Source organism: Dreissena polymorpha, chromosome 6, assembly GCF_020536995.1.
Source record: "Dreissena polymorpha isolate Duluth1 chromosome 6, UMN_Dpol_1.0, whole genome shotgun sequence".
NCBI lineage: Eukaryota > Metazoa > Mollusca > Bivalvia > Myida > Dreissenidae > Dreissena > Dreissena polymorpha.
In genome coordinates, this window is record NC_068360.1 from 63,160,055 (window position 1) to 63,180,754 (window position 20,700).

A 20,700-nucleotide genomic window follows, 5' to 3' on the forward strand; every position below is an offset into this window, starting at 1 on the left:
ATTAATAATTTATATTTTGGTTGCAAAAGTAATAAGGTCTATGAAAAAAATGCTTCACATTTATGGCTGTAAATTGCCATATAATCATTGCTAACTATTTTGGTAGATAATCCAATCCTATACAAGGATTAGCAAACTTCAACGTTATGAGTACTGCTTTGTTAGTTTAACATGGAATAGGACTGACAGATTGATAGAATGTTTAATGATACAATCTAAATCCATTTTTACAGCAAGTGCATGCATACATTTGAGCTGTTTTCTGGAAAAATTCAGATAGGGTTAGGGTTTATGCCCCCGGATCGAATGATCGGGGGTATATTGTTTTTGGCCTGTCTGTCTGTCATTCTGTCCCAAAACATTAACCTTGGTCATATCTTTTGCAATATTGAAGATAGCAACTTGATAGTTGGCATGCATATGTATCTCATGGAGCTGCACATTTTGAGTGGTGATAGGTCAAGGTTAAGGTCATCCTTCAAGGTCGAAGGTCAAATATATGGCTTCAAAGCGGCACAGTAGGTGGCATTGTGTTTCATAAACACAGCTGTTGTTTCTTGTTAACTTTAATTTTGTTATTTTTAGCTCACCTGAGCACAACATGCTCATGGCGAGCTTTTGGGATCACTTTTTGTGCGTCGTCTGTCGTGCGTCATCCGTCGTCAACATTTTGCCTCTACACTCTAGAGGCCACATTTTTTGTCTGATCTCATGAAACTGGGTCCAAAGATTTGTCCCAATTGTTTAACAAACACAGCTCTTGTTTCTTGTTAACTTTAATTTTATTATTTTTAGCTCACCTGAGCACATCGTGCACATGGTGAGCTTTTGGAATCAATTTGTGTGCGTCGTGCGTCGTCCGTTGTCAACATTTTGCCTTGTTAACACTCTAGAGGCCACATTTTTAGCTCACCTGAGCACAATGTGCTCATGGTGAGCTTTTGTGATCGCCTTTTGTCCGTAGTGCAGCGTCAACATTTGCCTTGTTAACACCTTAGAGGCCACTTTTATTGTCCAATCTTAATGAAATTTGGACAGAAGATTGGTCTCTATGATATCTTGATGATTTCCAAAATGGATACGTTTGCTTGAAAAACATGGCTGCAAAGTGGCGGGGCATTTTTCCTTATATGGCTATATCTGGCTATAGTAAAACCTTGTTAACACTCTAGAGGCAACATTTATTGTCAGATCTGTATGAAACTTGGTCAAAAGATTCATCCAATTAATATCTTAGACGAGTTCGAAAATGATGCCAGTTGGTTGAAAAACATGGCCGCCAAGGGGCGGGGCATATTTCCTTATATGGCTGTAGTAAAACCTTGTTAACACTCTAGAGGCCACATTTATTGTTCGATCATCATGAAACTTGGTCAGAAAAATGGTTCCAGTTGCTTAAAAAACATGGCCACCAGGGTGCGGGGCATTTTTCCTAAAACGGCTATAAATGGCTTAAGTAAAACCTTGTTAATACTCTAGAGGCCACATTTATTGTCCGATCTTCATGAAACTTGGTCAGAAGATTTGTCCCAATGATATCTTAAATGAGTTCGAAAATGGTTTCGGTTGGTTGAAAAACATGGCCACCAAGGGGGCGGGGAATTTTTCCTTATATAGCTTTAGTTAAACTTTGTTAACACTCTTGAGGCCACATTTATTGTCCAATCTTCATGGAATATGGTCAGAAGATAATGGTCTTAATGATATCGTGCAAGAGTTCGATAATGGTTACATTTGCTTGAAAAACATGGCTGCCAAGGGGCCGGAGCATTTTTCCTTATTATGGCTATATATGGCTATAGTAAAGCCTTTATTGTCGGATCTTCTTGAAACTTGGTCATCCTAATAATTTCTTGGACGAGTACGAAAATGAAGCCAGTCTGTTGAAAAATATGGCCACCAGGGGGCAGGGCATTTTTCCCTATATTGCTATAGTAAAACCTTGTTAACACTCTAGAGGCCACATTTATTTTCAGATAATCGTGAAACATGGTCAGAAGATTTCTCCCAATGATATCTTGGAGGAGTTTGAAAATGGTTCCGGTTGTTATAAAAACATGGCCACCAGGGGGCGTAGCATTTTTCCTAATATGGCTACATATGGCTTTTGTAAAACCTTGTTAACATTCCAGTGGCCACATTTATTGTCCGATCTTCATGAAACTTGGTCAGGAGATTTTTTCCAATGATATCTTGGATTAGTTCCAAAATGGTTCTGATTGGTTGAAAAACATGGCTGCCATGGGGGAGGGGCATTTTTCCTTATATAGCTATAGTAAAACCTTGTTAACTCTCTAGAGGCCTCATTTATGAAACTTGGTCAGAAGATTTGTCGAAATAATATCTTGGACAAGTTCGAAAATGGTTCCCGTTTCTTGAAAAACATGGCCACCAGGGGCGGGGCATTTTTCCTTTTATGGCTTTATATGGCTTTAGTAAAATTCTAAAGGCCACAGTTATAGTCCGATCTTCATGAAACTTGGTCAAAAGATTCATCCTAATTATATGTTGGACGAGTTGAAAATGGTTCGGGTTGGTTGAAAAACATGTACAACTAAGGGCCCAGGGGGCAGGGCACTCTCTAGATGCCACATTTATTGTCTGACCATCATGAAACTTGGTCAGAAGAGTTCGAAAATGGTTCCAGTCGCTTGAAAATCATGGCCACCAGGGGCATTTTTCCTTACAGTACAGCTCATGCAAAACCAACAAAGATTCTTCTGTTAACGTATTTTCGCCGCGTATTTACTCGGCATGATGCCGAGGCACTCGGCGAAATTTCGCGGAGTGACGCCGCGTCTGTTTTTGCCTCGGCATCGATTCGCGGAGTAACGCCGCGTAGATGCGGCGATTCGCCGAGTATAACTATTTACAAATATTGATTGTATACGAATCTATAACACGTGTTATCGAAATATAGAAACATACACAGAAAATACGCTGTGCGATTGTTAACATTTCTCTATATCTGCATACATTTAATTAAATTATCAATCGGATGTCATCTGTCAAAACAATTATTGTGTATGTCGATAACTAGATCTATATTGAGTTAAAGTTTACACTGTTAAATCACGTAGATTATTTCGGGAACGAAAATTGTTGCTTAATAATTTAAAGAAAATAAATGTAGTATTAGATACACATTTTACAACATGTACATGATTCTAGGCCTATTATTCTTTAGCAAGGCAACCAAAATTCTAAAGATGGCTGCCAGTGCAGCAACCATCTGCGAAAAAAGAAAGATATATTGTTGTTGCTTTGTCTAAGTTATCTCTATAACATTAATATGAGGATAAAAAGTGCACCCATATCTCAACCTGTGCTTTGCGACACACTCTTTATAAATTTGAATGGGTTGTGTGCATTTCAAACTTGCGGTATAAAAAGCTATAACATAATTTTGAAAACTAAGATTATGCAATAGCGAACAACTTCAGTGCCTTCAGCGATTTGATATAATGTTTTATTTGACCGTACGATTATAAAACCTTTAACATAACCTATTTTTATAAATCTTAAACTTGTAAAAAGTCCAAAGTATGTATGTTATGTTCAAATACCCGTTATAATATAAAAATGAAGCTTGCACTCTGGTATATAATGTTGGGACGCATTGGCCATGGCATGTCCCGGGTGTACATTGTCCAGGGTAATCATGGAACTTAGGCTGGAAATCCATGGTATAACATGGAATTCCATGGAAATCCCTGGAATTTGAAACAGTTTCCAGGGTTTTCCAGGGTTTTGTTCTAGAAATGTCCATGAAACGTGGACTTTTTTTCCAAGCATTTTCCAGCCTTGGATGGAAAAGCATGGAAAAGGAATGGAAAACGCTGGATTTAGGCTGGATAACCATGGAAAATATTTCCAGATAGCATGGAAAGTGGAACATTGAATTTTTTAAGCATGGAAAAGACTCTAACATTTTCAGCTGACCCTGGAAAAAACTTAGACTTTATAAGAGGAGAAAATAATTGATAAAAATGCAACACATTTTATTCAAAGTAAATCAGAGTTCAACAATTTACACAACATATGAATACAACATAAAACAATGTGCATAGTTTGGGCAGAAATAGTAGTAGTTATAGTAGTAGTAGTAGTGGTAGAAGTAGTAATGCTGAGGCTGGCAGTAGAATATGTTGTAGGAGTAGAAGTAAAAGTGGTTGTTGTATAAGTTGTTTAAGCAGTTAAACTACTGATAATTATACTATTGGTGCAAATTTAAGTGACAGTAGCAGTAGTAGCAGTTATTATTGTGTTGTTGTTTTAGCATTTACAGGAATAGTAGCAGTAACGGTAGCAATAGTAGTATAAATAATAATAACAATACTAGTAGCAGCAGTAGTAGTAGTAGTTAAGGAAGTAGCATTAGCAGCAGCAGTAGTAGTAGAAGTAGTAGTAGTAGAAGAAGTAGTAGTAGAAGTAGCAGCAGCAGCAGTAGTAGCAGTAGCAGCATCAGCATCAGTAGCAGTAGTAGTAGCAATAGTAGTTGAAGTACTAGTAGTAGTAGTAGTAGTAGTAGTAGTAGTAGTAGTAGTAGTAGTAGTAGTGGTGGTAGTAGTAGTAGTAGTAGTAGTAGTAACAGCAGCAGCAGCAGCAGCAGCAGCAGCAGTAGAAGTAGTTGTAGTCGCTGCAGCAGGAGTTGTAGTAGTAGTAGCAGCAGCAGTAGCAGTAGTAGTAGCAGCAGCAGCAGGAGTAGTAGCAGCAGTAGCAGCAGTAGTAGTAGTAGAAGTTGAAGCACTAGTAGTAGTTGAAGCAGTAGTAGTAGTAGTAGCAGCAGTAGTAGTAGTAGTAATAGTAGTAGTAGTAGTAGTAGTAGTAGTAGTAGTAGTAGTAGTAGAAGTAGAAGTAGCAGTAGTAGTAGTAGTAGTAGTAGTAGTAGTAGTAGTAGTAGTAATAGTAGTTGTTGTTGTTGTTGTTGTGGCTGTTGTAATAGTAGTAGTAGTTTTGCAGAAGTAGTAGTAGTAGTAGTAGTACTAGTAGTAGAAGTAATAGTAGTAACTTTCAAAGCAATGTCTACAAGTTTAAATTCTTTAACCCTGTTCAAGGTGTATACACACTCAATATTTAACTACAGTCCAGGTTTGCAATTAACAAACTATCTGATAAACCTGTGTGTGAGTCAGATATGTCTGCTGCTAATCTATTGGTTATAAAATATCACAGCCTTTTCTGATTGGCTGAGTTCAAATACAGAAAGTTTACCTGTTAGATTGAAATTCTGGAGAAGGCGTTTTGCAGGTTAAACTTGTTGTTAAAATGAAGTTAATGTAATTTCACAAACAGTAGAGTTAATGAGTTTTTCCATTAACAAGAATTTCTTAAAATAATAATGTATGGATATCATTTGGAAAGTGACATGAAATGTTGTTAAAAAGTGATGCATACAAGTGTTTCAGAAGTCTGTCTAGGAATAGAACAACAACTGAAGGTTTGTGCTTTTCATTATTTCTAAATATTCCTTTAAATTTATTCTTCTTATGTCATCATTGTAGACCTTTTTTATGTGACATTTTAGGTAAAAGTATGGCAAATATAGAAGTTTAAAAGCAGCTGTCACACACATTTTCACTAAGTGCAGTTTGCAGCTTGATTAAGGAAGTCCTATGTGGAGATATTAATAAGCTTGAATGTAGTATCGGAAGTTTATAATGCATGGCTAGGGAACTGAGGCTAAGGGAGTTATGTGCTGTGCATGATGAGAACTCAATGCTCATTAATGCTGTTAATGTTTATAAATAAATTAATTAAACCAATAGCATTGTTTTTTAGGTTTCACTGTGCATTTTCATACCAATAGAATTACACATCATTCTAATTATAGCAATAATAAATTTGTACTAATCATACCTACAAATTTTGTTATGCTATGCTTTGTGATGTATTAACTTCATTGTAAGTTATTATTTAAAGACAATTTTACTAAATATTTAAAACAATACTTGAATTATTTTCTATATACATTTTCATTATGTGCTTTAACTGTAGCTGACCAGTTGATGGAAGATACTGCAGAGTTTGGCAGGGAAATAACCCAAGACAGCAAAGCGGCTCTTTTGGCGCATTTACCAAGAGGACTAACATGGCCACAAATTCATGGTAAATATTGTTATGCCCCGGGCTCATTAAGTAATTAAGTTTTAACCACCTGAAAGTATTTTGTCTTTTTGGTATCCAATATTTTGGTCTAGTTTCAATTACAGGTTATTTTTATATGAATTAGCAAATTAGCATATCTTTCATATAGCAATATCTGAATATAAAATTCCTATATATGTTTGAGTTTCCAGATACATGCTAGTGTACCCCGTTTTGGGGCATTTAAGAAAACAACAATATAAATTTCAAAATAAAAGAGAGTCATATAAAAATATAAGTTAAATCACCAATTTATTCACTTGAAAGTCTCAGTTTTCCTGTGTGGTTGCCTGTTTGCAAGTAGATTAAAGCCCGCTTGCAAACTTTAAGAGAATAAATTTCAGTAAATGAAAAAGAAATAATTGCTAACTACTTAGGATCGTAAATGTTCGCTCAAATACAAAAAAGCCAGATGTACCGAATTGAGCAGTGATATGAAATATCTAAAATAGATTAAAATATGAATGAGCATTGAAGTATAGATATTCAATCATATGATTGCTGCACATTTACTTTTACAGATGAATGTAAAAAACTTATGACTTTCTTGTAATATTGTTTGCTTTGTTTTTCTTTCAGAGATCATGCAGGAGCCGTACAGTATAACAGCAGTACAAGTTCTATAAAAGATCCACGACCTACTGAAGCCCAGCTAATTAACAAAAAAGTTTTTAAAAACTGTAATTTTATCCCACCTGGGTACTTATAATTTACTAAGCTGCCTTCACAAGTTTTAGACTTAAAATTATATTTTAAACTGTCACTTGGAAAGTAATACATGTACATGCATTATGTTCTGAATTTCTTTGAACAATAAAATTATATAAAAGTATTTTAATGAAATTGAGCACCTAAATTGCATTAAAGTGAAAGTAGCTGAGAAAAATAGTATCCTTGTGCTCATGGGCAGCTACATATATTGTGACAAACATAAAGTAGCTAAAATAACTTAAATTTTTCATTTTGTTTCTTGTATATCGTTTGTACAGGGTTCGTGAATTGTTACTGTATATTACTTGACTTGCTTGTATTTTGTTACTTTGAATACATGTTGTTAAGGTTGCATTATACTTTTTAACTTTTAAAGTAGCGCCTGTTCTGTTATGTAAGGGCTTGATTTATGATAATGGACCTAGAGGCTTTGTAAGCATGTATTAAACAACACTTGTTTGATCTGAATAATTTGTTAAATAAATGTAACACAATTTGTAATCTGATGTTATATTTTGATGAATTGTGAACAAAATAATACATCGAAGAAACTAAGGCATTATGTTGATTTTTTGTTTTGTTTTAATCTAACCTTAAATTATGATTTATTTAAGCTGTGAGTATTGTATTCATTTAATACATGAATATTGTTTTTAGACCAGAAATTTCTTTTTCTATTCAGTGACCATGGTAAACGCTGGACAATTTTCCATGTTATACCAGGCATCCATGGAATATTAAACAAAGAAAAACCCTGGAACATTTTCCAGGGTTTTCCAGCCAGCATGGAAAAAATACCGTCCGAATACTCCATGTAATCTGGAAAACCCTGGAAAAAAATCCATGGTTTTCCATGGTTTTCCAGATTACATGGAGTATTCGGACGGTATTTATTCCATGCTGGCTGGAAAACCCTGGAAATTGTTCCATGGTAATTATTCCAGGGAGCCTGGAAAACCATGGAAACTATTCCAGGCTATTTCCACATACCATGGACAATTTTCCACCCTTTTTTTTTAAACATTGACGCTGGAAAAGGCTGGAAACTTAGTCCGAATACTCCAGCCTCATATTTTCCATGGATTTCCATGGAAAACCCTGGACAAAGTACACCCGGGGTATTACTAGTATGTATTTGTCTATTGTTGAAGATCGTGTACCTTAAACATGATGAACGGGAGGGCTTGTGCGCTTGATATTTCGTTAATGTTAATACACCCAATATTTATAAGACCCATGGCGAACGCCTCATAAGTTTAAATTGTACTTGTGAAATCTGATACGGCTTTGAAAAATCCCGGTCTGTTGCAATCGATACCCCTGCAAAGCTTGTTTTTGTATATGATAAAATAGGTTTGCAAGTACGTCCTTTAATTTTTGGGCTTGCTGTTTTAAGATTTTGTGAAACGGGAAGAACATATTTGCAATGCCAATTATTTTCAATGAATAACTTAAGTCGGGCAGACATAGCTGATATCTTATTAACTACTTTTATGTATAAAACTTCCGTGTGTAACGCAAATGCTTGATATATATTTGTTATTCCAATTTTCGGAACTTCACGTATCATTGCCTTCGATACGTATATGTAAGGCAAACGTATAATGGTGTTACGATTACAACCTTTTGGTAATTCATGACACGCAAGGAATTTTGTAAGAATAATGTAATGACAGTGTTCTTATTTTCTTAACGTAATGTTCAACACATGAATTTGCGGGGTACAGAATTCGCGCTATTCGATTGCCAATGTGCTCCTGCGGTCTTTATCTTTAATACCCAGTCCATGTGAAGAAAAGCTACTTATTTTTAATCAGAACACTTGTTTAACCCTTTCCCTATCAGCAAAGTGGAAATGGCTATGTGCAAACAGCATAAAACCAGAACAGCCTGCGAGTAACTCGCAGTCTGTTCAGGTTTAATGCTGTTTGCTGCTCATCAGTATCTAATGTTTGTAGATGAAGGCTTAAGAACTTGAATCGAGTAAGAAAGGTCTTAAATTAAATATAACTTTCCAAGGGACTACAAATGCGTGAAAATACGTATCTAAGTGGTAAAGGGTTAAATTGAAGCCTATTATGCTTGTTCGATGTACATGTATACACGTCAGTTCTAATGTTTAGCGGTCCACTTCTACATCTATGTTCAAATGCGGTCGTGATATTGAACATAATCAGCATCATCATCATCATCAGCAGCAGCAGCATCGGCGGCGGTGACGGGGCGGCGGCGGCGTCGTGGTCGTCGTCGTCATTTTCATCACCATCATCATCATCATTTGCATATGATACTTCACGTGTCTGAGATATATGTGGTTCCATTAGCTGAAATACAATAATGTTCTGTGAACAGCAGTATTTGGCATACGTACTTTTTTTTTATGCCCCCCGAAGAGTGGCATGAAGTTTTTTAACTGTCCGTCAAGCCGTCCGTCTGTCTGTCTGTCTGTCCGTCAGTCCGTCCGTCCGTAATAACACTTAATCATTGGTCATAACTTTTGCAATATTGAAGATAGAAACTTGATATTTGGCATGCATGTGTATCTCATGGAGCTGCACTTTTTGTGTGGTCAAAGGTCAAGGTCATCCTCCAAGGTCAAAGATCAAATATATGGCTTCAAAGCGGCGCAGAAGGGGGCATTGTGTTTCTGACAAACACCTCTCTTGTTAGTTGTTCGCTTGCGAACAATTAAGGTTAAGAGCTAGTTTTGCAAGTCGGTCTGCTCTTAACTACCCTAAGAACGATGACCACCGCATCTGCTTGTGCACACTGATTAGCCTGTTTATGCTTTACCACTGGTACACTGCAGACAGTGAGTGTGTGTATGTAATCAATAGTGTTTAACAGCCTGTGCGCCGACATTGGCCAGTTTGTCATTGAAATCTGTACATATTGGCTGCGTTCAGGGAAAACGGGGCCTTATGTATGTCCAATAAGTGGTGTCCTGTGCACACTAATTAGCCAGTGCAGTTCGCACAAGCTAATCAAGGACGACACTTTCTGATTCTATGGTGTTTTTCGTTTAAAGACAGTCTCTGGTACTGGGTTGACAATTTATGCATATGCATTAAGCCCTGTTTTCCCAAGAAGCTGCAGTCAGTATACAATACACTAATTGTTTCAGTAATGAAGGAACTGAAACAGCGTAACGGTAACGATACAGTGTGTTTAAATTATATTTTATTTTGAGGAATTGTCCGAACGTAGTTAATCTACATTTAATAAACATCATGATTTCAGAACTTGTAATCAGTTTCTATCCCAGGTAAATTATAGTTTATAAGATTGTTCGCCGAGTGACTCAGCTTCATATCACCAACAATTTCCTCGGCATCATGCCGAGGCGTGCCGCGGCGTGTCTCGGCGAACAGACACGGCGACTCGGCGACCAGATGGTCGATGCCCAGTCGACTCCGCGAACAATTGATGTTGTCAAACTCCGCGGATCGCGGAATTTGTTGGTTTTGCGTGAGCTGTACTGTATTTGGCTATACATTGCTTTAGTAAAACTTGTTAACACTCTAAAGGCCACATTTATTGTCCTATCTTCATGAAACTTGGTCAGAAGATTTTGCCTAATATTATTTTGGATGAGTTTGAAAATGATTCCGGTTGGTTGAAAAACATGGCCCCCGGGGGTGGGGAATTTATCGTTATATGTATAGTAAAACCTTGTTAACACTATAGAGGCCACATTTAATTCTGATGATGATTGGTTGGTTTTTAACAACAGTCCAATCTCATGAATTTTGGTCAGAAGATTTGTCCCAATGATATCTTGGATGAGTTCGAAAATAGTTGAGGTTGGTTGAAAAACATGGCAGCCAGGGGGCAGGGCAGTTTTCCTTATATGGCTCAAGTACAACCAATATACGCTTCGAATCAAATGTATGCATATTATGACATTCATTATCTTCATGCATTTAAATTAATTCTGATTATAATATAGTACAATTTCGACAAAAACATTGGTGATGTTTTTTCCTTTCTGAGGATGATCGGTTGGTGATTTACAGCAACAAACATGTTTTATGCTATCTGAATACATGTAGTCTTTATTAATTAAAAAAAAAAGTTTTATGTAGTAATAATTATTTGGCAGAAGATAACTAAGGGGAGAAAAAACTGTTTATAACTTAAATTTTCTGACCTCCTATCATGAATGCACTCTTAATTTCTCCCACTGACCCATTTAGCCACATGCATAACAGTACAAATCAATACACATCTCAGAGTGATCCTAGTTTTTAGCTCACCTGAGCACAACATGCTCATGGTGAGCTTTTGTGATCGCCTTTTGTCCGTCGTGCGTCGTCAACATTTTGCCTTGTGAACACTCTAGAGGCAACATTTTTTGTCTGATCTTCATGAAATTTGGTCAGAACATTTGTCCCATTGATACCTCAACTGAGATCGAAACTGGGTCATGCCGGGTCAAGAACTAGGTCACTAGGTCAAAAAAAAGAAAACCTTGTGAACACTGTAGACGTCACATTTGATGCCCAATCTTCATGTAACTTTGTCAAAATGTTTGTCTAAATGACATCTCGGACGAGTTCGAAAATGGTCCAGATCGGTGAAAAAACATGGCCCCCAGGGGGCGGGGCAGTTTTCCTTATATGGCTATAGTAAAACCTTGTTAACACTCTAGAGGCCACATTTTTGTCCAATCTTCATGAAATTTGGTCAGAAGATTGCAGGTCTGTATGATATCTTGGATGAGTTCGAAAATGGATACGTTTGCTTGAAAAACATGGCTGCAAAGGGGCGGGCATTTTTCCTTATATGGCTATATATGGCTATAGTAAAACCTTGTGAACACTCTAGAGTTTACATTTATTGTTCAATCTTTATGAAATTTTGTCAGAAGATTGGTCTCAATGATATCTTGGATGAGTTGAAAAATGGTTACGTTTGCTTGAAAAACATGGCTGCCAACGGGTGGGGCATTTTTCCTTTTATGGCTATATATGGCTATAGTAAAATCTTGTTAACACTCTAGAGACCACATTTATTGTCTGATCTTAATGAAACTTGGTCAGAAGATTCATCCTAATAATACCTTGAACAAGTTAAAAAAATGATATTGCCCGTTGGTTGAAAAACATGGCCGCCAGGGGGCGGGGCATTTTTCCTTATATGGCTATAGTAAAACCTTGTTAACGCTCTAGAGGCCACATTTATTGTCCGATCATAATAAAACTTGGTCAGAAGATTTGTCCCAATTATATCTTAGATGAGTTTAAAAGTCGTTTTGGTTGGTTAAAAAACACATGGGGTGGGGCATATTTCCTTATATGGCTATAGTAAAACCTTGTTTACACTCTAGAGGCCACATTTATTGTCTGATCTTCTAAACTTGGTCAGAAGATTTGCCCCAATGATATCTTGGACGAGTTCATAAATTGTTCCAGTTGGTTGGAAAACATGGCCATCAGGGGGCGGGGCATTTTTCCTTATTTGGCTATTGTAAAAACTTGTTAACACTATTAAAAGTCACATTTATTGTCCAATCTTCATGAAACTTGGTCAGAATATTACCTCGATGTGTACAAAAATAGTCCTGGTGTGTTGAAAAACGCGGCCGTCAGGGTGTTGACTATTCATGAAAGTTGGTTAGAACATTTGTTCTAATGACATCTTGGGATGCACAGAACAGGTCAGTTCCTTTGAATCTCAGGTGAGCGACTTTGGGCTTTTCAGGCCCTCTTGTTTTTAATTTGGTTTTCTAAAGGACTACAAGGCTTCATAGTGCGTATTTGAGTGGTCAATAGAGCTGAAACCATTCGGTTCGATGCATCAAAAAACTGGTTCAACGCTGCCGATTCGATTTTGATATCAATACGGCCAATTTCAATTCACTGCAATCCTGATTGATCAGCATTTTAAACCTTACTTTCCAAATCCGTCGTCTAAACTTTCTTATCATTTGTAATACCTCTTGTGATTGGTCAGTAGCCAATATGGCATCCAATGAATGAATGAATAACATGCTTAGCATTACATCAGCCGGTAAAATGGCTTCTTAAACCACGCTGAAAGACGCACTGCCAAAATAAAAATAAAAAGTATGGGGACATTATGGGTTTCGCGAGGTTCTGATGCAAAGGCAACTTGCAAAACGTGTTTTGTTGACGTTAGTTGAAATCAGTCAGTTGATGTTTTTACTTAACTGTGTTCATTCTGTTAAGAAGTCAACTGGAAGTTGTTTATATACTTGCATGTTTGTTTTTGTTTGGTTTTTCTGTTAAACACATGTGATAGATTGTGCATTTTATGTTATTTAAAAATAACTCATCAAGTAGTTTTGTTCAATAAATTTGTTTCTTATAAAACAATGTGCGTTTTTAAGCTTTATTTAAAAAATTAAACACTTTAAATGTACAACATTATGACTTAATAAGTTAATAACAAATACCAAAAATATTTATTCATGCCCTGGACAAACCAAACATGAAATAGTTTGCAAAATAAGCTGCAAATAGTTTAATTTGAATCAAATTGAAAATAATAGAATCGGACCATTTGGTATCAAAATCGAATCGAATCTAATGATTTGTGAATCGTTACAGCTCTAGTGGTCAAGGGTGAACAATAGCCTTTATCACTAGTTTGGTTGTAATAATACTTAGCTTTTGATGCTATACTTATCCACTTTTTGTTTGTTATGATACTGTCAAATCATTGATACTTATCAGCATGAAATTTCATGGTTTTTAAAAAATCCTTTTTTTGTGGACACGTAAATTTGTGGATTTTAGATTTTTGCAAAAGATATAAGTAATTTGCATCGGTCAACTTACGAAATTCATGAAAATTTATGTCTCTCTAATAGTGAGGATTTTACAGTACTTAAATAGGTTTTTCAGGTTTTATTTTAAGGATCTAAAGCTGTTTGTCATTATAATTTGGCTTCATTGCATATGTGAATGAGTGTGCAGGGTTGCCACTTATCTTGAAAAGTCGGGAAAATGTGATTTTTTTTCAAGGTCAGAAAAAAATCAGGATATTTAAAAAAAAAATTGGTCAGTGAAAAATGAAATTTCTGAAGTCAGGAAAAATAAAATTTTGGGTCAACGCATAAGTTATTTAGTGGCTATGGCATTCTTCGGGTATCATTTGTTTAAGTGGATTCAACAGTATATTTTTTATTTGAAATGTTTTGACTATTTCTATGGACATAGAACATTAACATGTGTAAAGCATGTTCAAAAATGTAAGTTTATCTTCTTTTTTTTATCTTTGATTAATTTTTTGTATCCTTGAAGGTAGGAAGGCTCTGCAACGCTCGCCCCCAGAGCTGATTAATTCTATATTTTATGCTTTGCAGGATAATCAGAGATGACAGCATGAAAGAGCAATACTATCTTTACTTATTTATTTCAGTTATCAAGAAGACCTGCTTCTACTCCTAACTGCACGATTTTCATGTATTAACCTACCATATATCACAGATCACAAATTGATTTTCTCTTCTTTAAAATAAACATAAAATGGGTGGATTTGGTCGGCTGTATTGGGAGAAGGAGGCCGAATTTGTTGCAAAATTAAACAAGTCAGTGAAAACCAAGATTTGGTCAGGGAAAAGTCAGTGAAAAGTCAGAGAATTTTATTTCATCAGGTTGGTGGCAACCCTACCAGTGTGATCGGTTCCCGTGCCAGAATGGAGCCATATGCCAGAATCTACCTGGAACATTCAAGTGTATATGTGCTGAGGGTTGGGAGGGAACCAACTGTCAAATTGGTGCGTAGTCTTTTAAATTAAAACCTATTTATGTTAGCTTGATTGCATCGAAAGCCAAAGGAAATGTTCTTGAGTCTGTTTCCTGGGTAGAACCAGTACTTGGTGTTTTTTGGGAAAATGCAAAGAAGACTCCCACTTTGGGTATTGAATCTATGTAGTCCTGGACTCAAGATGGAAACCATATCCACTGAGCCATGAGGACCTGTTAGTAGTTGTTAAATCAATAAATAAAAACAAAAGTGATAGCCCAAACTTGTAATTTTTAGTTGCATGCTACAATTATAATGAAAATAACAATTTAACGCCCAGTTAAGCTTTCAGCTGTTAATTTTGGGATGAAGTTATTAATGTGAGTTAACGTTTAACTCTGATATATATATGTGTCAATTTAAACAAATGTGTATTCTCAATTAAATTGCATGGATTTTTCATAATATTCTTGCGTTTCAATACAGACGCATGCTGTGTAGATAACACTGTATGATGTCTATTTTAGACATCAACGAATGCAGACTGTTCGCCCCTTGCCTCCATAATGGCATCTGCTACAATGGAGCAGGCACATACTCCTGCCAGTGTGCTCGAGGCTGGTCTGGAAAGAACTGTGAAATCGGTAAGATGCATTTCAGGGCATTTACTTCTGCTTTTTATGCCCCCCTTCGAAAAAGAGGGGGTATATTGTTTTGCATATGTCGGTCCATCCTTCCGTCCATTGAATGGTTTCCGGATGATAACTCAAGAATGCTTATGCCTAGGATCATGAAACTTCGAAGGTACATTGATCATTACTCGTAGATGACCCCAATAGATTTTCAGGTCACTAGGTCAAAGGTCAAGGTCATGGTGACTAGAACCAGTAAAATGGTTTCTGGATGATAACTCAAGAATGCTTACGCCTAGGATCATGAAACTTTATAGGTACATTGATCATGACTTGCAGATGACCCCTATAGATTTTCAGGTCACTAGGTCAAAGGTCAAGGTTCCTGTGACTTGACACAGAAAAATGGTTTCGGGATGATAACTCAAGAACGCTTACGCCTAGGATCATGAAACTTCATAGGTACATTGATCATGACTTGCAGATGACCCCTATTGATTTTCAGGTCACTAGGTCAAAGGTAAAGGTCACGGTGACTCGAACCAGTAAAATCGTTTCTGGATGATAACTCAAGAACGCTTACGCCTAGGTTCATAAAACTTCATAGGTACATTGATCATGATCGCAGATGACCCCTATTGATTTTCTGGTCACTAGGTCAAAGGTCAAGGTCATGGTGACTCGAACCAGTAAAATGGTTTTCGGATGATAACTCAAGAACGCTTACGCCTAGGATCACGAAACTTTATAGGTACATTGATCATGACTCGCAGATGACCCCTATTGATTTTCAGGTCACTAGGTCAAAGGTCAAGGTCATGGTGACTTGACACAGTAAAATGGTTTCCGGATGATAACTCAAGAAAGCTTACACCTAGGATCATGAAACTTCATAGGTACATTGATCATGACTTGCAGATGACCCCTATTGATTTTCAGGTCACTAGGTCAAAGGTCAAGGTCACAGTGCCAAAAAACGTATTCACCCAATGGCTGCCACTACAACTGACAGCCCATATGGGGGGCATGTTTTACAAACAGCCCTTGTTTAAATATTTGTTTCTGTTTAATTATTTCATCTGTGGTTGAAGCACAATAACAAGTGCTTTTTATCCCCCACCATATTAAGGAGGAGGGATTTAGAATTAGCATTGTCCGTTGGTCATTCCATCCATCCATCACCTGTCATTCCATCCGTCCACCCGTCATTCCATCAGTCCGTCCGTCATTCCGTCCATCCATCATTCTGTCTGTCAGTCTGTCACAAATTTTTTGTAATTTGCGGGGATATCAATTTAACGAATTTGCTTGTTTATCATTGATTTGCAACTGAGAGGAGTGCATTGAAGCTGTAATTTTTCATTTTTGACAATGCTGGAACAGCATCGTCCAAGGTATGATAACCATCAAAAAAAAATTCTCAATGACGACCTATGTAAAAGACCGAGCCAGTCCGATTGAGATAACTCGATTTTTCAGTTACTACCATTTTGCATTCGCCACTGCGTAGGAGATTGCTCGTCACTGATAACATTCTCCTAGCAGAGTTGTCATTCGTGTTTCAACATTCAACAATGGCCGCCCCCATGAGAGTCTCGATTCAAAACTTTCTTACTGCATAAATTGGCTTGTTTCGCTATTTAGAAGCTGTCATTTAGGATATATGAATTATTTATTCACTAAATCTCCGCTTATGACAACAATAGTTGGAATTCGAAGGATATATACTCGATGTGAATGAAGGACTTTCTGGATCGTAACAGCTTGACACAGCAAAACTGGCATACTGGTATTTTTACTTATCAATATAAGCCACATTGTGCTTTATAAATTGTATTCGAGCATTTTGTGACTTATTGAATGACTATGATACCCGATATCAACATTTCATCGGGGATTTGCAGATCACCAAGCTGTCCTGAAATTCAACATTGATTTCAAACTCTTAACTGGTTTGTACTCTTTCTTAGTGTTAGTACTTTTTATCATTTTAAAGTTAAATGAACTGTGTCACAGTAAAAGAGACATAAAGGCGATTGTGGCCACTTTGGATCTAGATCAGCCTGCAGTCGCTTGAAAGCTGTTTGCTTAAAAGCGTTTTTCTGACAATAACAAATAATTCAATTGGATACTGACTGCGCTTTTCCTGTGACCTGGCTCAAATAATAGAATTGTCATCAATCAAATTATTTATTTCGAACATTAATCAATTGTTTTTCTTGTCCCTCGGGATCAATGACTCCAGCACTTTCCTGTTGAGAATTGAATACTGCTAAAGGCGATGCTAGGGGGCGTGAGAGATGTTGCACCTTCCAGTATCGCTCGATTGTTCATTGTCAGCTCGGGTACTACGTACATGTACCCCGGGTACTCTTAAGTATACTTACATGTATCCCGGGTACGGTAAATATACTAAAATGTACCCGGGAAATTTAACCCTAAATCAGTCGTTGTCGACTATTTTTTTGTAATAATTATATATACACATTTATGTCAATTTTCTGTAGAATGGCCTCTATATTATCGGAACACATACTCAAAAAGCATGTTGATGCAGTGTTTTTTGAAGAGAAGTGTGTTTAAGATAATCGGTTGCGCGTTTTACGACATCGGATTTTGGGCGCGAATACAACTCGGGTACAGTCTAATATGGACCGAGTACAATTACGTTTATTTACCGTACTTGGGGTACATATAAGTATACTTAGAGTACCCAGGGTACATGTAAGTATACTTAAGAGTACCCGGGGTACATGTAAGTAGTACCAGAGCCGACAATGACCAATCAAGCTCCATTATCCCTCATGAACCGACTCAAAAAACCGAGTCGGCAATATTTGACTTAATTTTTGGTTTGGTTGCTCTCGAGGGATCGAAAATTTCAGAATCTTCCTAAAAGCCCTACGGGTTTGATCCCCAGAAGCGACATTGAAAACTAGCATACTTTGTTATCTAAAAGGCTGCTAAACCTGATATACAATGATAATGTGAATTTTCTCTCACATGATGTTCATCAGTCATATATAAAAACTTACAGCAATAGTAAACAACTGGACAATAATTAATGAACGCATCTTTCATTTGTCTTTGACACTTTGATTTTGACATGGCCTAGATTTAAATTTGTGACTGGACTTTACCAGCACTCTTGTAACAGAGCTAAAGTTTAAATGTACCATTGAAGATCACCTAAATTCAAATTTGCCATTATAGACGTGTGGAAAAGTTTAAGGGTGTGACAAGTAAGCAAAAATTGGTCATTACCCAGAGGCCACAACTGATCTATGACTGTATTAAAACAAGAAAAATCAGTGCCTGATTTAGATTTCCTTAGATAGTTCAATAAAAACTAATTTCATAAGCCTGGTAACAGTTTAACGGTAATGCTACCAATGTGTCACACCAGGGCCTTGAATTTGAAATCTAGGACATGCATGGTCATTTCTTCATGAAATCAGGACACAAAATTGTATTTTAAGTCCTTAATTGACCTGGCTATAGTTCTCAGATTATTATAAGCTCAATCAGTATATTTATATCATTATTTATGTTTTGTGTATTGTAAACATATACACAATCATGCAGTTACATGATAGCAATAAATAATATCAAAGCTACCCATACTATAAAGGTCATTGACAAAGCCTATGGTCAAAATGTGAACACATTGAGTGTAATCGCCCTCTCGTGCCAGCAAAAACAACACGTTGACAGGTTGTCATTTTTGACAGCTCTACTTTCACTTTCATTTTGTGATATCAAACTATTAACAATTATGTGGCTGAGAAAAATTTCGCCATTGCTTTTTATGCCCCCCGGTAGGGTGGCCTATATCAGTTGAACTGTCAGTCAGTCAGTCAGTCAGTGTGTCAGTCTGTCCGTCCGTCCGAAAACTTTAATGGCCATAACTTTTTTAATATTGAACATAGCAACTTGATATTTGGCATACATGTGCATCTCATGGAGCTGCACATTTTCAGTTGTGAAAGGTGAAGGTCATCCTTCAAGGTCAAATGTCAAATATAAAGCGTCTGTCTGTCTGTCCGAAAACTTTAACATTGGCCATAAATTTTTTAATATTGGGGTGCATGCGTATCTCATAGAGCTGCACATATTGATTGGTGAAAGGTCAAGGTCATCCTTCAAGGTCAAGGTCAAAGGTAAAATTTTGCAATATTGAAGAGAGCAATATTCGGCATGCATGTGTATGTCATGGAGCTGCACATTTTGAGTGGTGAAAGGTCAAGGTCATCCTTCAAGGTCAAAGGTAAAATATATGGCTTCAAAGCTGCGCAGCAGGGGGCACAAACACAGCTCTTGTTTGATATATTTTCTGCACATTTCTTCAAAAAACTTACATCAATACACGATTTTCTTCATTAATTCAATAATTCCTGACAGACTTGTGTACATATTTCGCTTACATTTTGACGCGCGTAGGTAGGACCGCATTACCGCTTCCGAAATGTGTATTCATACTATTGCCTTCGAGGAACTTATCTGATGTTTTACGGAAAGGGCCGAAAATGTGCGAGTGTGGGTCAAGTTCCCCACAGGTACTACTTTCCCCCAATTTTTTTTCCGTACCTAAAATTTTTCGTACCCAATTTTTTTTCGTACCCATTTTTTTTTTGTACCCATTTTTTTTTTCATCCCCAATTGTTTGTTTGTACCCAAAATTTTTTCGGTCCTAATTTTTTTGTTCCCAAATATTTTTTCGTACCCTAATTTGTTTTCATACCCAAATTTTTGTCGCAAATTTTTTGTACCAAATTTTTTTTTCTTACCTGCAGCATACACAGTTGTGGTGAATGTTGTGATGTAGATAAACTTAACTTGATGCTTTTATATCCATCCTCTCAAAAGCATCGTCACACCAGTACTGTCAGTACTTTGATTTGAATTATAGTTGATATAATGCCTTAAAAAGGCAGTGGGGATCAAAATAGACGAGTTTCTATTTGAAGACGAACATACGTGAATGTTTCAAGTTTTATAGGGATGGGTTTATGAGATGCTACAAATAGAAAAAAACAAACGAGAATTGATTACCAAAACATATGCATTTTATTATTTCATATTCAGACGTGAACGAGTGTCTGCAGCAGCCTTGCCAGAATGATGCTACTTGTCTGAACACAAAGGGCTCCTACACGTGTCAGTGTGTCCGTGGATGGACCGGACCCACCTGCGCCATGGACATCAACGAGTGCATGGGCGTGCGCTGCGAGAATGGGGGCACCTGCTTCAACACACCAGGCTCGTACAAGTGTATTTGTACCCCTGGGTGGACTGGAAAACTATGCAACATTGGTAATTTGTGCATGGTTGATTTTATATTGCAATACAAAAAGTTGCCGTTGTGCATAACATGTCCATACAGCACAGGGAGGTCACAGGTTTGATTTCCATGGTGGGAGTGTTCTTTAAATCTCCCCAAGGAAACTAAGTACTGGTTCTACCCAGAAACTTAACTCGAGACCTTCTTAATTTGCCT

At 36.9% G+C, this 20,700-nt stretch overlaps 1 protein-coding gene and 1 long non-coding RNA gene across 6 annotated transcripts in view; both read left to right on the top strand.

Annotated features, from left to right (window-relative positions):
* The window catches only part of LOC127834104 (protein jagged-1-like), a 77,277-nt gene that overhangs the window by 21,813 nt on the left and 34,764 nt on the right, over nucleotides 1–20,700 (top strand). For all 4 annotated transcript variants that reach the window (XR_008027812.1, XM_052359713.1, XM_052359714.1 and 1 more), the window contains exons 3-5: nucleotides 14,480–14,602; nucleotides 15,099–15,215; nucleotides 20,289–20,516. Coding sequence is in view for 3 of the 4 variants with exons in the window: in XM_052359713.1 (XP_052215673.1) it covers nucleotides 14,480–14,602; nucleotides 15,099–15,215; nucleotides 20,289–20,516 (468 nt within the window). In the remaining variant the exon portion in view is untranslated. The remainder of the gene's footprint in view (nucleotides 1–14,479; nucleotides 14,603–15,098; nucleotides 15,216–20,288; nucleotides 20,517–20,700) is intronic.
* LOC127834106 (uncharacterized) lies at nucleotides 5,254–7,413 on the top strand. 2 transcript variants are annotated; one of them, XR_008027814.1, is made up of 3 exons: nucleotides 5,254–5,440; nucleotides 5,998–6,108; nucleotides 6,727–7,413. It is a non-coding gene; the product is annotated as an uncharacterized LOC127834106 (long non-coding RNA). The 2 variants fall into 2 exon arrangements; XR_008027813.1 differs by lacking the exon at nucleotides 5,254–5,440 and having other exon boundaries at nucleotides 5,523–6,108.